The sequence below is a fragment of the Emys orbicularis genome, chromosome 15 (genome assembly GCF_028017835.1).
Source record: "Emys orbicularis isolate rEmyOrb1 chromosome 15, rEmyOrb1.hap1, whole genome shotgun sequence".
Classification (NCBI taxonomy): Eukaryota; Metazoa; Chordata; order Testudines; family Emydidae; genus Emys; species Emys orbicularis.
In genome coordinates this window covers 33,737,034-33,754,251 of record NC_088697.1, presented here as the reverse complement: position 1 = coordinate 33,754,251, position 17,218 = coordinate 33,737,034, and the positions used below count along the sequence as shown (strand labels likewise).

At 56.2% G+C, this 17,218-nt stretch overlaps 1 protein-coding gene across 1 annotated transcript; it reads left to right on the top strand.

Annotated features, from left to right (window-relative positions):
- The first annotated feature begins 6,230 nt into the window (after positions 1 to 6,230).
- SMIM35 (small integral membrane protein 35) lies at positions 6,231 to 16,066 on the top strand. The gene is made up of 4 exons (XM_065416929.1): positions 6,231 to 6,246; positions 13,028 to 13,144; positions 15,263 to 15,296; positions 15,961 to 16,066. Exons 1-4 carry the CDS (start codon positions 6,231 to 6,233, stop codon positions 16,064 to 16,066), a joined length of 273 nt encoding a protein of 90 aa, XP_065273001.1.
- Positions 16,067 to 17,218: the final 1,152 nt, after the last annotated feature.

Sequence of the window (17,218 nt, the reverse complement as noted above, 5' to 3'; positions counted from 1 at the left end):
TGGAACTTGCTCAGTATCAGAGTCAATTCTTTTGCAATGCCTGCTTGATAGGTCTCAAAATGTGATTGTAAATGGAGGGGGGGGGGTCATTGAATGGGTGTGTTCATAAATCATCACTGATAAAGTTTGCAGGTGACACAAATATTGGGGGAGTGGGAAACAACAAAGAGGGCAGGTCACTGATTCAGAGCGATCTGGATCACTTGGTAATCCAGGCCCAAGCAAACAATATGTGTTTTAATACGGCTAAATGCATCCATCTAGGAACAAAGAATATAGGCCATAGTTACAGGACGGGACTCTAGCCTGGGAAGCCGTGACTGAAAAGATTTGGGGGTTGTGGTGGCTAATCAACTGAGTATGAGCTCCCAGCGTGACACTGTGGCCAAAAGAGCTAATGTGATCCCGGGATGCACAAACGGGGGAATCTCAAATAGCAGTAGAGAGGTTATTTTACCTCCGTATTTGGCACTGGTGTGACATGCCCTAATAGTAATAGACTTAAGGAGCACAATCTATTTAGCTTAACAGAGAGAAGGTTAAAGGGTGACTGATCAGTCGGTAAGTACCTGCACGGAGAACAAATATTTAATAATGGGCCCTTCAGTCTAGCAGAGAAAGGTCTAACATGATCCAATGGCTGGAAGTTGAAGCTAGACAAAGGCAGACAGGAAATAAGGCACATGGAGTAATTAACCGCTGGAACAATTGACCCAGGCTTGCGGTGGATTCTCCGTCACTGACAGTTTTGAAATTCAGATTGGATGCTTTTCTACAAGCTCTGCTCTGGGAATGATTCTGGGGCCGGTCTCTGGCCTGTGCAATTCAGGGGGTCCGACGAGATGATCATAATGGTCCCTTCTGGCCTTAGGGTGACTAGATGAGATGAAGAAAATATTGGGACATGGGGGGGGAGGGGGAGGGGGAGAGGGGCAAAAAAAAAAAAAAAAAAAAAAGGTGAGTGCTGCCGGCGGAGCAAAATATCGGGACAAATTGCGTCCCGACCGGAGATCGGTCGGGACGCGGGACAAACAGCTAAAAATCAGGACGGTCCCGATGTCTGGTCACCCTATCTGGCCTTGGAATCTATGAATCTCTGTGCTTACGTTTCCTCTCTCTAAGCAGCACTAACACCAGTCCCACGGGTGGGGGTGGGGGAGGCTGTGACATTAAATCACTAACCACTAACGTTTGCACAGCGCTTAGATACCCTGGGATGGAAGGTGTTAGGAGGCAGCCAAACCACCCAACTGCATTCTTTGAGCCTCTCTGATCCATTGTGTTGTACTGCCTGGCTGGGCTAGCCACCCGCAATCACCATCTCATTGTCTCAGCCCTCACCTGCCTGGGCTCAGGGACCGTATCAGGCCCCACAGCCTGTTTCTTTCTCTCTGCCCAGGACTCTCCAAAGTGCAAGTGTTTTAAATATTCACTGCCCCGCGCCCAGTGCAAAGCGGGTGTGAAACGCTGCCGTTCTGGTGCATTGGCCAGCAGGAGGCTCTGGTATAAGCAGCAGCACATGGTGCAGGACAATGAGGAGTTGGCCCCAGGCCCAGGAGACCCTGTTACATAGCGACAAGGTCCTGAGTAGCCTAGTGATGGACCTGTGCCAAACAAAAGGTAGCGATAGGAGCAGACTTGTTGTGTGGTGTCACGCCAGCCTGGACGAACACAGCGGGAGCTGGAAGGCTCCCCGGGCCGGGTGTGATGCAGAAGCCTTTGGAAAAAGGGAGGCAGCAGTTGCAGTGGCCAGGAACCCCCCAGATAGGGTGCATGGAGACCAGGGCCTGCTACTCCAGCCCATAGAGCGGACTAGTGGCTGCAGAGGCCACAGGGGGGTGCATGGCAGCCTCCCTGCCTGCCAGCAAGTTGGTGGGGGGCTTGTTCATTCCACCCCCACCCTTGACAAAGTCAGGGAACTGGTCTGTGGTGGAGACTCACCCTCAGCGCTCCCTGGCTAAGGCCCCGCCACCCCGTCTCACTCTCTCCCCATGCCGGGTGGTGCAGCGCCTCTCCTGTCTGCCGGGGCCGCTGTCTCTTGGCCCTGGTGCTGCTGTGATCCGGAGGAGAACACAAAGGCGCTGAGGACACAATGTGTGTTGTGTAATATTGACCCGAGTGGCACCACACCCTCCATTCCGGGAGCAAGCTTTCCTGGCCAGGCGGGGAGGCCTGTCTGCTCCTTTCTCGCGGACATGCTGTTTGTTTTCTAACATACCAATAACTGGTCACAATAGCTGGGAAGGCCAGAAGAGACTGTGATGTTCATCTAGTTTGACCCCCTGCAGAACATGAGCCAGGGGCCTCCCCCAGGGATTCCTGCAGCTGGCCCAGGGCTTGTGGCTGAGCCAGATTGGCTGGGAGCCCCCAGCGACGTGACAGAAGGGAAATCTGCAGTCACCACACGGGACGAAGTGTGAAAACAGACCCCACGACTGAAACCGTGCCCCCAGGCAATCTGGGTTTGGACGGAAACTGACTCATTAACTGGAGGCAAGACAGGGCAACCCCAGGCCCCAGCTTGGAACCCACCTCCGAGGACGTCTCCTTTGGAAAGGGATGATCCATGGGCAGCGTCGAATCCGGGGCCGTGGCAGCTCAGCATGGCGGCGTGGCTGAGCATTGCCATAGGCCTGGGGAACTCTGGCCGAGCCAAGCTCTCCGCAGCGGGACGCCCTCTGGTGCTGCGACTGGATTCAGTAACTTGGGACCCCGGTTACACAGACTGGCAGGCGAGAGTGGACGTGCTGCTGACCTGCTCACGCCGGGTGCCTTAGGAGAGCTCAGCTTTGCACTCACTCCATACGTCTTGATATCACTTGCACCTTAAGAAGCAAATTTCCCAAGCTGCAGTACCTGGATTTGGTGCAGCGGAAGGGGTCAGGAACCTGCAGCAATCCTCCTCCTGCCCCCTTCCACCAGCCACGCTGTTCCCTGAGCTGCTGGTGCACCAGAGCTGAGGACTGTTTTACATTGCCCACCTTGTACCCTGTCGCTCATGTCCCGCCCTGTGAATGTTCTGCACTGTTCCCTTCCCTCCCTCGCTGGGTGAGCAGAGGTGGCCGTGCTGCAGGAACTCAGGTGGAACAGAGTAACCCCGGTGCAGCTGTGATCCTGGAGGCAGCAGCCCTGGGGACTCCAAGAACAGCATGTTCCTCTTTCTAGCTAAAACAGAAACTTCCCTGGAGCTGCTGAGCTGGAACCAGGTGTGGTTTGGAAAGTGCACCAATGTCTAGGCCCCGTGTTCCCGGAAATGCTCCCTCTTGTTTCGGGGCACATGGAGCAAGGCAGCGCTGGGGTGGAAGCTGATGTGGTACGATTAGCAGGCAGGATAAACCCCTCCCTCTCTGGCCTTCAGAAATTCCATGGGCCAGGCTGGCTAGACTGGGAGCTAGACAGACAGCAGGAATCTACCCAGGCTCGGCTCCCGTTTTGTCCAATGGCCTCGCTAAGGAAGAACCTCGTTTTACATTCAGCACAGCGGAGTCGTGTCTCTCCGTTACGGTGAGATGCAATCTCTTGCTAGGATTTACCAGCGACTGCATGCTGTGCTGTCACTCGAGGGGCCTGGGTCAGGGCCTGGTTCGTGCAGTGCCAAGACGGGGATTGGGCTGCAGGACAGGATGTTGGCATGTGCATGGCACTAGGTCACTCTCTAGTAAAAAAGGGTCCTTATCTCTGGCTATATCTGCTGGCGTAACCCCCGTGCCATTGCTTGAGGGTTTTATCTCCCCAGCAGGCTGGATCACTTGTTGGGAAAAGGTTGGTCTGGTGGCTATGGGGCAAAGCTTGGAGATACTCCATGACTCAGTTTCCCCTCCCCCTCTTGTCTAGTTAGACTGCCAGCTCTTCGGGGGATGGATTAAGTGTCTGTGCAGCACCCGGCACAGTAGGCCCCAATCTCAGTTTGGGGATCGAGCTGTTGCTGTGATACAAATACAGACACTAAAAATCAAACCAAGGCACCCTCATGATTTAGATCAGCTGCAAAGCCAAGCCGCTGTTGCTGACTATATTTTCCTTGGAAGTAGTTGTGTTCTGCCCACTGAACCACTGAAATGCTATAGTGGTAACATAGGGACTCCAGTATTACCAGCTCCATGTGCTCAAAAAAACATGAGTCAGGACCCAGAAAATCCTGAGTTTGGCTTACAAATCATGAGGTTTCAAAAACAATGGGTCCAGGGTTCTTTTTCTTTCCCTTCTGGTCTTGGAGACGATAAGGTCATTCAGATCTTCAAGCTTTTCTCTGCAATTACAGGGGCTAGAACCTCGACCCCCTGAGAGTCTCACCTAATCCCGTCACTCCAGGAGCGGGGCTTTTAAGCAAAGTATCAAATATCATGAGACGCAATCAAATTGGAAGAGCTGGGATCTTAGATTGTCAGCTCTTTGGGGAAGGGAACCAGCTCTTTGTCCTGTGTTTGTACAGTGCCCAGCACCTGGGCCATAGCTACAGCTGCCAGCCGTGACAGTCACACAAATAAATAATAACAACTACATGGGACACCATATCAACAGCAGGGCTAGTCAGACATCTTTATTAATCTGGGGCTGAGATACCGCTTTCTGTCAGCAGGTGGCACTCTATTGATGCAGCAATTAGCACTTCTCCAGGGTCACAATCTATAGTTTGCAGACATGAGGGTGGATGTCCCTGGGAGGAAGATGAACGTTTGGCTTGATGTTTGCACGCATGGGAGAGCGTGCTCCCCTTCATCCTTCTGGTGTGCTCTTTAGCGTCCAGCGTGCAATCTCACAGCTGTGCACTGCAGGGTCACACCGCCACACATGGCTCCAGCATCATGCCTGGTGCAAACTCCTCTGACTTCCAGGGACTTGCACCGGGGATGCCTTTGGCCTGTGGCTTTGGCACTTGTTAAGCCAGGCGGTGTGAATCCTGCCCTAGGAGAAGGCAGAGCTAGGATGACTTGTACCTCTCGTGATGGGCTTTCTCAAACAGCCCTCTAGATGCCCAGGTAGCTGTGTTCCAGATCCGCTGAGCCAGCTGTTTCCAGCTGGGAGGATCTCTCTTGTCCCAGCAGGTTTTGCGGTGGGGTGGGGAAAATGCCAGAATATTACCATCTACGTTCGCACCACGCTATTCGAGATCTCCCTGGGGGAGCCAGGCTGCCCTTTCTTCATTGTTTGTTCTCCTCTTTACACGCTGTCAGGAAAACACAAGGCATTGTACACCGGAGAGGCATGACACTGCGCAAGGGAAATTCACCTGCAGGAGTTTCACAGAGGCCAGGGCTCCCTGTGCTGAATTCCCTTTGCTGTGGGCAGAGGGGCATCCTGCTCCTGGGCCTGGCTAAACTCCCTTTCCACCCCAACACGGCCAGGAGGACACGGCTGGGAATACACTCCCCAAAGGTCTCATGTCTCCCTTGGGTGGTGCAGCCTCAGGCCGGTGGCACCTACCTGGCTGTCCTGCTGAGCCCGGCTCCCTGCACAGCCAATGCACAGTGGGGGCCCTGCTGCCATTAATTTGGATGCCCCCATGCTACAAGTTTCAGTGTCCTGTGGGGCAGCTCAAGCCTCAGGAGAAAGAGCCTCCTGTTATGGTTATTTTGGGGGCAGGCACCCCGGCAGGTTCTCATTCCTCGCCCTGGGCCTTTGCAGGGGGTCGGTCAACCAGTCTCTGCCTCTTGTCTGCTCCGGGCCGGCTGGGGAGATCAGCTGCATCCTCAGGCTTCCTTTCCACTCCCCCCTTAGACACAGGGTGGAAATGCAGCAGCTACTGGACCACGGGACCCTTAAGGGCTGTGCAGAGCAGAGGGGCCCTTGACTTGCTGTTCCCCGGGGGAGCTCTGTTCTGTAAGGATGGTGCAGTGACGGCACGTCTGGCTGCCTGGAGTCTGCCGCGTCTGCCGGGCTGAGGCGACCCCGCTGGGATTTTCCCTGCAGGCCCCGGAAGCCTAGGTGTGTGGGACACAAGGAGAAAGGACAGCCTTGGACTAGGTAAAGGAAGGTGGAGGCTCCGAGGCTGACACGTGGCTGGGAGCCAAACTGCCTCCGTCACCGGAGGGGATGTTTGAAGAGCGGCTGTGCCTTGTTGGGCAAACACAGAGCAGGTTGTGTCAACAGGGGGAGAGGCTGAGGCAGAGCCAGGTGGATGTGCTGAGCAGGACAGCCCTGTCTCAGCCAGCACAGCTTTCCTCTCGCCCTCAGGGAGATGATCTGCCCGCCTGGGTGCGTTCCCGCGGGTTCGGGGACCCAGGAAATAGATGGATCCCAAGCCAGGTAATTAAACAGCATTTTCTCTCTCCCCTGTTGGGCTGAGGTAGCTCCTTAATGATGCTGCTGGAAGTGAGAGATTTAGAGCATTGGCTGCAACCAGGCACCCTCGCTAATCTCTGCTGATGCTCCTCCGTCCTAACCTGCAGCCCCCTTGCTATTCCAGCCCGGGGCTCCCTGCCCCCGCGCTCTGCCAGTGCACCTCAGTCTTGTCCTGCTACACTCTGGATGCAGGAGATTGCATGTGAAGACGGCTCCCCGTACCACGCAGCATGGTGGATTTTGTGATGCAGGGAGATCTCTATGCGGAAGATGCACTGAAACTACCTGGTGGATCTGGGTGTAGACCCGGCCCCCCTGGTTTGCTGAGCAGGTTTGCACACTGCACAGAACATTCTCTGGTCATGCACAGTGGCAGTCACAAGGCCACAGGCCCATGGATTAATTATTGCTCCAGTGGCCCAGCAAGAACGGGCTCAGTTTGCAAGTCCAAGGATGGCTTTTCTCGCCTCTGGGACAGCAAACGCCATCCAGGCTCCGACTCCCTGCTGGGCTCCTCCTGCCCCCGCACCCCCAGGAAAGGTTCTGTCCGGGGTGCTGGCCTGGCAGCTCGGCTGATGATGCGTGAGGCAGAAGAGACTCACATGGAGAACATGGCTCACAGGAGGGACTAGGGAGCAGGTCTGATTCTGACCCTCAGGGAGCGTAGGTGTGGGGTCAATAGGTGTCATTTTTACCTAGCTGCTTTTCTAGCAGCAATTGCACTATCGGCCGGTTTCATTCAGAGAACTGGGTGGTTCTGGGAGCTGGTAACAGTTGGCTCATTGGTTCCAATCCAGACCCAGGCCAACAGGGACGCGCGACGGCTGCTCCTCACGCAGGCCCCTTGCCACACTTCGGGACTCTCTGGTTGTGATGCAGGTAACACCTGGCTCTGAGGAACTCTGGGCTTAAACCAGCAGCTCCTTTTGTGTTGGCCAGCGCTGGCTTTTAGTCACTGCCTGGGGGGGGCACGTGCGAGCCAGCGCCTTGAGGCGAAGGCTCCACATCTTCCTCCGGCCGGCCGGAGAAATGAATCTTGTCAGGTTAACTCAGAGGCACAGTGAGGCAGGGTGGTGCAGTGTCCCACTGCCACGCACTCGTGCATGCAAAGCCCAGATCAGAATAGACTTGGTGGCCCTTGTGGTGGTGACACGCTGAGAACAGGGACTGGGGTCCTCAGTCTCTCTCCTGGCCCCCAGCGCTGCAGTGTCTGAGCATTTGGAGGCCTGCTGCTCTCCCATTCCAGCTGCACTTGGGGGCTGTGCTCAGCGGATCCTTGCAGTTTCCAGACCACACTGTCCATGTTCCCAAGTGAGGCAGAGGAGCAGGGTTCTGTGGTGTGTGGGGGTGAGGCATGCCCATGCACAGCCACTCTGTTTTATGCCCCTGCTTTGCCTAGCCGTGGGCAGGAAATTTGGACTCTGCTTCAACAAGTCCCGCCGCTGCCCTCTGAAAGCGGGGGTGTTAATAGCACCAGGAGCCACATCTCTGCAGGGCATTAGCTGGGTCTCACCAGGCTGCACATGGTGCAAACGCTGTGATCTCCTGGGGAAATGTTCTCACCCCAGGGGCATTTTTATCTAAATTTAGCTCTGCTGCCTCGTTATGGGAACTTGCAGGTGGCAGGTGCTGCTGCCCCTGAGCCAAGGCATGGGGATCTGACCCAGACACAAAGCTGTTCCAGGCTACCCCAGAGTATTCCAGTCCCTGGGTGGGTTCAGAGGCCACAGAGCAGTCTATGGGGAGAGAGCCATGAAATCAAAGCGACAGGGCCAATTTACTATGCTGCATGGCAATAGGAGATGGAAGGGGGCACGGATGCTCCATGATATTGACAAATCCTGCAGGCCTCTTTCTCAGGCATTGTAACAAGCTGTGGCCAGCTAGGACGTCACAGCTGTCACCGTGCAGTCCCTGTTTATAATGTCACAGGGACAGAACTCAGCGCCTCCTGCTCTGAAAGCATAGGCCCCTAGGAGAATCTCCCTTAGCTGTCAGCTGCATGGGGGTCTATGACTCACCATAGAACAGTTCTGATTCTCGCCAGTAGAGGGCAGCAGTGCCATTAGCACACCAGCCAATGCACTACTGTACTTTTCACTGACCAGACAGTGGGAAATTCTTGACTAGAGATTTGTGCTTGCCCAAACTGTCTAGTTGGGGCGTGTGACTGAGTGACAGCATCGCTGACCCCAGCCAGATCCTGTACAATATAAGGATACATAGGAAATAGAACAATAAATAATAATTTGGGTTTTGTTTTCTTGGCCTTCTGGTTTCTGAGCCTTTAGGGGTCACATTTCCAAGCTCTGCTCTGCAAACACAAGGGCTAGAAACTTGCTTTTTAAAAACAGGAGACAGGAAAGTCTCCCATCATCACGTGACTCCAGCAACTGGGGTTTATGAAAAACATCCAACACCATGGTTTTAAACCTGTGGTCTGCGGATCCCTGGGGGACCGCAGACTGTCCAAGAATTTCCACAGGGGTACGCACCTCCATTCAGAATTTTTTAGGGGTCTGCAAATGAAAAAAGGTTGAAAACCACTGGCCTACACTGCAAAAGTTGGCAGTGCTGGAGTTGCAGAAAGCCCACGGAGGGGCAGAATGGTGCTGGCAGTGGCTGTGTCTAACCACACTTGTTGCTGGCAGGCTTCCTGCTCCATGTCTTGACAGTACAGAGAGAGCCGTGCTAGGCAAACCGTGCACCAGGGCTGATCCACAGCATGGCGGTGACTGTTTTGGAGGACTCTCTTATACCATAGTCATCCTCCACATTTGCAATTCATCTATTTATAGGAGCTTCGTGGCAATCCTGGTTTGATCGTGCTTTGCATATGGGCCCAAACCTCGTTACCGAGCTGTGTTCCAGTCTCTGTCTCAAGGGTTAATGGCTACAGTGCAGTGTCTGTGGGAAAGCCACGGCAGGTGTATGGCTGAACAGGGTGCTAACGGGGCAGCAGGTGGCAGTGCCATGGCAGGCACAGAGGAGATGCTGAGTTCCCTGAGCCCAGCTGAAGTGGGAGGCAGCCTTTGCTATAAATCAATCTTTGCCCATTTAGAAAAGGGGGCCAGAGAACTGGCCAAAGCTGTGCTGGGGCCAGGAACTGGCTGGGTGTCTGGACACTGGCACCAGCTGCGTTCGCTCCGAGGAGACGGCTGGTACAAAGGCCGGGGTAGCTGTATAGATAAAGCGTCAGTGAAGCGAGAAGCAGCCTGTGGTAGACGAAGTTCAGGAATATGCACAAAGCGCCTGGGTTTTGTAGGGCTGCTAGTACTGGTTGTTCCCTGCGAACGGCTTCCTCTGGGCAGCTCGTTGTGGGGTTTTGACTGTGGCTGGGCAGAGGCAGTCACCTCCCTGCTGCACCTCCAGCAGCAATGGCTCTGTCTCGAGCCGCCCGGTGCCCTGTTGCTGGTCACTCCATGAGCGGGGGGCTGCCTGCCTGAGGGGTGAGTGGGTCTGGCAGCTAGGGGGTTACCACTCTCCCTCGCAGGGGCCTGGCACAGCTGGAGGAACGACTCAAGCAGGGGGCTGAGAGCACAGAGCAGGCAGGCGTCTACCTCGCCCTGGGTGTGTGGCCCAGCTGGCTCGGGGAAGCCCCCTGCAGTCCCGTTCCAGGCTGGGGCTGTGGGCAGTGTTTAGAACCTGAGGCCGTCAGCGGTTCCCCTTCGCCTGCCCTGAGCTCACCAGAGCCATCAGTGTCACACGGCTCAGGGAAATGGCTCCAGCGATGCTAAGAGCTGGGGTGTGTGGCCCGGCTTTGCCCCCAGAGAGCCCCGCAGAGCCTGTGGCTGGGCCAGCACTCACTGGGGTGCCTGGCTGGCAGGGAGAGGGGACGAGGAAGCTGCTCTTTGGCTGGGGATGGAGCCTATGACTGGGGAGACCCTGGGATACAACTGATTGTATGGACAGCTCAGCCTGGCGGCCCCAGGGTCCCTGGAAATGGGGGGCCGGGCGGAGAGCCCGCTGCAGGGATGGGGGCTGTGGCCCTTTCGCGCTAGACCGGTGGGGCCATCGGTTCCTTCCAGAGGCAAAGCTTTACGCCTCTGAAGTGTCTGCCCCAGCCTTGGGATGAATCGTCGCCGTCGGGTTACCCAGAAGGGGGTGACTCCCTCCGCAGCAGGGATCAGCCTGCTCCCCCTTTCCTTTTGCGGGGGCGTTTTATCAAAGGGCTGCTGCGGGGCCCCCAGTCCCCTGCCCATGGCCACCTGCCCCAGGGTCTGTGTCCCCAGCACCGCAGCAGGATGGTGCCCTCAGACTCTGGGTGAGAGGGACGTTAGCGCGGTGTGGATGGGACAGGACAGCATCGAGATGGGGTTCTGTTGGCCTGGGGCTCCTTCGATTCTCAGCGTGGGTAAAACTTGGAGTGCCGCAGCAGGACATGGCCGCTAGGGGGTGCCGGCTGCCCAGTAATTGCCCTGCCTGGGAAGACATGCTGCTGTTGGCTGCACTAATGGGGGCTGATGGAGCTGCCCTACAGGGTGATGCATTGGATCCGGCGTCCTACGCCCGGAACCGAGGCATGTGGAGAGTTAGGCCCTGCCGGAGCTGAGAATGGGGCAAAGGGGAGGCCAGGGCCCAGGCTTCAGCCGCTGATGCTTGCAGGGCCCCAGTCTGCTCCCGGGGGCGGCGCGGTGAAGCTGAGCAAAGGGGCTGAATCCCAGGTGGCCCCGGGAGCCTCCCCAGAGCGCGGTGGGCACAGTGACCGAACCACTGAGCAGCTCTGCCCCGCACGTCTGAGTGTGACCATGGCTGGCTCAGAGGCTGCTCCAGAGGCCTGGAGTTTGTCGCTGCCCCCCGTGATGTTTGTGCTTTCACAGCCCTCGCCCCACCTTCCGGCTTCTCCTAAACCTGCCGGAGACTGAGCAGGCTTGGCCACGGGGCTGCTGGGGAGCAGAGGCGAGCAGGCAACCACCGGCTACTTCCCCTGGGCTGCGGACCTGTGGCTGCCCCATCTGGGGCGACGGAGGCAGCAGGTACCCCTCCTGCCCTGAGCTATGGGCACGCAGGCAGGACTGGAGCTGACTTGTTTGGGCTGAAACGGGCAGACTCAGGCCGAGAGACAAATTGTGCTAACTTGTGTCGATTGAAATACAAATTAAACGTGTCCCCGGCCCTGCTCCCACGGCCGGACCATGAGCGTGACAAGGGCAGGGCCAGCTCCAGGCACCAGCCTTCCAAGCAGGTGCTTGGGGCGGCAGTCTGCAATGGGCAGCAGTCCATGTGTTTTTGCCCCCAAGCAGCGCGCCGAATTGCCGCCGTGGATGGCGGGGGCCGTCCGTGTGCCGTTAGGGCGCCACGCGCGTTTCCGTGGTGGCGGCAATTCGGCGGCAGCTTCTGGCTTCAGCCGGAAGACAGAAGCTGCCGCCGAATTGCTGCCGCCGCAGAAATGCGCGTGCCGCCCTAACGGCACACGGACTGCCCCTGCTGTCCGCGGCGGCAATTCGGCGCGCTGCTTGGGGCGGCAAAAACAGTAGAGCCGGCGCTGGGCAAAGGGCATGTCCCAGGAAGGGCTGGCTCACCACTCTGAACGAGCGCCGTGTGGGGCAAGGAGGCTCTGCCTCCTGATATGGGCGCCCCACACTCCTTGCCCTCCCTGCTGCTCCCCTGTCCAGCCAGGACACCCCTTATCTGGGCTCAGCACCAGGCCCTTTCCCGTGGCCGTGTCCCAGTCTCAGCCAGGTGCAGCAGGGCCTGGCCATGCTGGGAAGGAATTGCAGAGCTGTGAGTGAGCAGCCTGAGCCCGTGGGACCCTCGGGGCCCCCAGAGCTGAGGTCAAACCCGGTCACCGCCTGGCGGTAAACGTAGGCCGAGAATAGCTGGGAATTGGCAGCTCCTGGGTCCTGCTCCTGCGGAATGAGGAATTCTGTTTACGGCCAGTGCAGCTTCCTGTTTAGACTGAAGGCAGAGAGTCTCCTACGCTGCCCAGACTCACTGTTGAGACGTCACACTCCCTTCCGGGGCCGATTTTCCAGCACGGAGGCTGTTACACCTGCAAATCTCCCCATCCCGCTCCTGCCTTTGGGGTGAACATGGGGGAGCTGCAAACATGGCTCCTTGCACTTGCCAGTGCTGGACTCCCGTCTCCCAAAGCCCCCGTCGCTCCTTAGCAGCATGTGCGTATGACGGGCGCGCTGAGAGGCCGTGGTTGAGCCAGGGCTCCGTAGTGCCAGTCGCTGCACAGGTGTTGTGAGAGACAGTCCCTGCCCCAACGAGCTCACAGTCTAACTAGACAAGATAAAGGAGGGGAAGAGACTCTTGCTCCTCCATGGGGGTCAAAGGGAACAAGCGGGGAGCAAGGTTGTTTCCTACCAGATACCCCGTGTCACTGCTGCAGATGCTCAAGGACCATCGGCCTGGACCCACTAACCTGGTGGGGGTGGCGTGGTCAGACAGGAGAGGACTTAGTTTCTTTAAAAACGAAAGCAGAGATTCTCCCACAGTCCCGTGACTCCAAGAGCTGGGGCTTTAAGAACAACCCCGGATCCCTGAGACTCAAGAAGCCCCAGAGGGTTGGCCCCGCTGTGCCGCGTTAGGTATTGTCTACATAGTAGTAATGCATGCACAATCTCACCATGCCTTAAGAAGAGCAGCGCAGCCGGTGAGCTGGCAGGGAAGGGCTCTGTAGCCCACCCCGGTCCCCAGGACCCATCTCCATGCAGCACTGAGCACCAGAGCTCCAGGTCACCTCCCCAGCCTCCTGGGAATGTTCCTCTGCAGAGCATGTCCTGTTTCTGACTTGCAGGAACCGAGCCCATCAGCATCCTCGGGCTTATCCTGGGCATCGGCCTGGCCTTGCTGCTCCTGGGCATCCTTGGCTACACCATTCTGAAGTGGTACCTGAGAGGACCAGCCTGGCATCGTAAGTATGGGCCAGTGGAGAAGGGCTTAGGCAGAGGCACATACTGAGCCTTTAGCAGAGGACAAAGCTACGACAGTCCCCTCTGAACATCTCCATGTAACGTTCCCATGTCTGGCTCTGAGTGGGGGCTGCCCCCTAGACAATGGGAGTGCTGATGGGACAGTGCCCTGGTCAGAGAAGGGGCTCCCGCGGGACCCTGCACAAGGATTTCACGTTTGTGTCTCTAGTCCAGACCCAAGCCAGCTGTGTGGCACAGCAGGTGAGTCCCTGTGCTGTCCGGGCATTGCTGAGTGAGACAGGGAGTGTTCATCCCACTGAGACTAGGGCCAGGAGCGCAGCATCCGGCGTCTGTCATTTCCTGTGGGCACAACAAGCAACCCGTGGGCAGGAATTGCTCCAGCCCTGGGAGGAGGCAGCAGCCAAGCAGCAGCCAGCATCTGCCAGGATGTTATGGAGGTGGGAGGTTTTGGACAGACCCCAGGGCTCCCAGCTGTCTTGCAGAGCTGGCTCTCTAGTGCCCATGCAGAGCAGACAGGAGCCTGGCTTTTCAGATCTCGAATCCCAAAGACTCCCTGAGTGGAACCCTAGCTCCCGAGGGGCTGATTCGCTGTGTGATCCCAGGGTCGAGTCAAGAGCGAGTCAGGAGAGGCCAGTGCCGCTGTCCTCAGGGGAGCGCTGGGTGCATTCCACTTTGGGAAGCTCTGTGACTGTTCCCGGTGGCTCAGACCAGCACACAAAGGGAGGAGCTGAAGTCCTATAGTCCGCTGTCTCCCCATTCATGCAGCGCTCATGAGCTCCCAGCCAGGGCCCTGGGCACCCTGCCAGCCTGCCTTGAAAGCAGCCGAGCTCTCCAAGCTGGAAACCGTTTTCAGTCTGTTAAGGCATGTCCCAGTGCTGTATGCTGGAGCAATGCCTGTCAATAGCATACCTGCCTGGCCCGAACCAGAGAAAAGGGCCAGGGTTATATGTACCTGAAAGGTTTCAGAGCAGAGAAACCCCTGGTCTTTATCTATCCCCACAGAGAGCCTCCACACATAATTTCACCAACTAGCAAGGATCCAGGACAACAGCATGGCTTGTTTTCAGACAAAGGCAAGCCAGGCTGGTGCTGTGGACAGCCAGAGGGGCTGAACGTGGTGAATCAGCATGGACTCCCCTCCCGTGCGACTCAGCTGCCATGAGCTCCTGGTCCCGGCTGGCAGGACAGCTGGCAGTTAGAGGCTGGGACCATCCTAGAGCAAGCTGGCGGGAGCGAGGGACCCTCTGGGCTCCTTAGTAGGGGTGCTGAATTGCATGTTTGTGGCACTGTCCGGCTGAGACAGAAAGCAGGGCCAGATCCTCAGCTGGTGTAAATCAGCACTGACATTTGCACCAATGGAGCGTTTACACATTCCATTATCCAGAGAGGCATTTTTGCAGGTAAATGGGGAGCTAAAGGTTCCTGCCCTCTGCACTAACTTACACCCGCGTTGAGAGCAGCGGTTGCTCTGTTAACTCGTGCGTTGCTCAGAGCGTGCGGTGGCGCACGGCTGCGGGGCTGACCCATTGTGTCCACAAACGCACGGACTGTGCCACCCACTGACCTTATTGTCCCTTTAGCCACACGGAGGGGGCGAGTGAGGAACAGATGGCCCCTAGCCGGAGTTAGCAGCCACAGCCTCAGTTGGGTAGGTTGTCCCCAAGGAGCTGCTGTGTATGAAGCCAGACACCCAGAGGCCAAGCCAGAGCCTCCATGGCTCAGCTTGTCCAGCAGCATGGACCGCCCTGGGTTGAAGGGCAATGGGGTCTGCAGGGTGGTTAGAACTGGGCCTGGGGCAAGCAGGGTTCTGGAGTGGAGGGGTCACTGTCTGAGCCTTGGGAGCCTCCCTCCACACATCACACCACCTCCCTTGTCCGGGTCTGTGGACACCGTTCGCCCTCGCTGATATCCAGCGAGACGCACAAAGCAGGCAAGTCAGGACAGTGCAGGCCAGGAACGGGCCTGTCTCACTTACTGCTTCCTAGCGCTGTGTGGCTACTTCATGCCGTGGCTACGGGTACATTGTGTTGTCTGCTGGCTGCAGCGCTTCTCCTTCCCCCTAACGGTCTCCTCTCCTCTCTCCCTTTTTTCCTGCCCAGGCCCTAACTTTGTTTTCAACCTGTATCACATCCGGTGAGTATATTTAATGCCCTTTGGCAGGCACGTGCGGTGCGTTGCCTCAGGTCTCTCCTGGGGCGGGAGGGGGCAGTTTTCCCCAGTGTTCTCTGCTAAGCCAGACAGAGGACAGCTCACCATCACCACTCTCCCTAGGCAGAGTCAGAGAGCCTGGTTATGAGCTGGGGGGAGGAGTGGCCAGTGCATCGGTGTCTCCTCCCAGTGCTCCCTGTGGAAGAGCGAGATTTGGAGGTGGTTCTGGTCTCTTGCTCCTCTGGCCTTTCCTTTGCGTGTCCCAGGAGTGGGAAGGGAAAGGAAGTGCAGGGCCCGTTGCTCTGCTAAATACCCCTGGTGCCCGCTTGTCAGGCAGCAGCCCAGCCTAGAGCCAAGCCCAGTGCTGACTCTGGACTAGCACATCTGCAGCCTCTGGGCTGCGGTTCTCTGGGTGACACGGGGCCCCTCAGCTTGAGCCGGAGATGCCAGGGTTGGGATGCTGGGGCCTGTCGGGGCCTTTCTGCATGTAACACAGGTGGCTCCAGTCTGCTCCATCCATGATAACTATCTGCAGCACTTGGGCTTCTCAGGACTTGTCAATGCAGCCCCTGTACAAATAAATCGTGTGTGTGTATTAATGTCCTGGAGCGGCTCCATCAGGCATCTGCCTCTCTCTGACTCCCTTTAGCAGCCTGAAGTCTGTGGAAGTGGAGCTGGCCCCGCCGTTCACAGTCAGCGGCTCCATGAGCGACATGGGAAGTGGCTACATGCGGTTCCATGACAGGAACATGTGATGCTGCGAAGCTAGAGATACTGATGCTGCGAGGTGAGACGCTGCACCGGTTCATTTCCTCCAGGGCAGGGAGCAGGGGCGGCTGATCATTAGCCATGGGCGTCTTTATCTCAGACCCTCCTAAGAATCTCAGTCTGATTCAGATGCAATATAAAAAAGTCACTTTGAAACTGGGGAGGCGTGTGCCACTCGTGAACCTTGGGCGGGGCAATCCCCTTTCCCCTGCAGCTCTTTTCATTGCAGTCTGCTTTCCCCTCCTGCCTTCTCCTCTGATCACAGGCATCATAAATGATCTGGAGAAAGGGGTAAACAGTGAGGTGGCAAAGTTTGCAGACGATACAAAATTACTAAGGATAGTTAAGACCAAAGCAGACTGTGAAGAACTTCAAAAAGAACTCACAAAACTAAGTGATTGGGCAACAAAATGGCTAATGAAATTTAATGTGCATAAATGTAAAGTAATGCACATTGGAAAAAATAACCCCAACTATACATACAATATGATGGGGGCTAATTTAGCTACAACTATTTAGGAAAGCGATCTTGGAGTCATCGTGGATAGTTCTCTGAAGACGTCCACGCAGTGTGCAGCGGCAGTCAAAAAAGCAAACGGGATGCTAGGAATCATTAAAAAAGTGATAGAGAATAAGACAGAGAATATCTTATTGCCCTTATATAAATCCATGGTACGCCCACATCTTGAATACTGTGTACAGATGTGGTCTCCTCATCTCAAAAAAGCTATACTGGCATTAGAAAAGGTTCAGAGAAGGGCAGCTAAAATGATTAGGGGTTTGGAACAGGTCCCATATGAGGAGAGATTAAAGAGGCTAGGACTTTTCAGCTTGGAAAAGAGGAGACTAAGGGGGATATGATAGAGGTCTATAAAATCATGAGTGATGTGGAGAAAGTGAATAAGGAAAAGTTATTTACTTGTTCCCATAATATAAGAACTAGGGGCCACCAAATGAAATTAATGGGCAGCAAGTTTAAAACAAATAAAAGGAAGTTCTTCTTCACACAGCGCAGAGTCAACCTGTGGAACTGCTTACCTGAGGAGGTTGTGAAGGCTAGGACTATAACAATGTTTAAAAGGGGACTGGATAAATTCATGGAGGTTAAGTCCATTAATGGCTATTAGCCAGGATGGGTA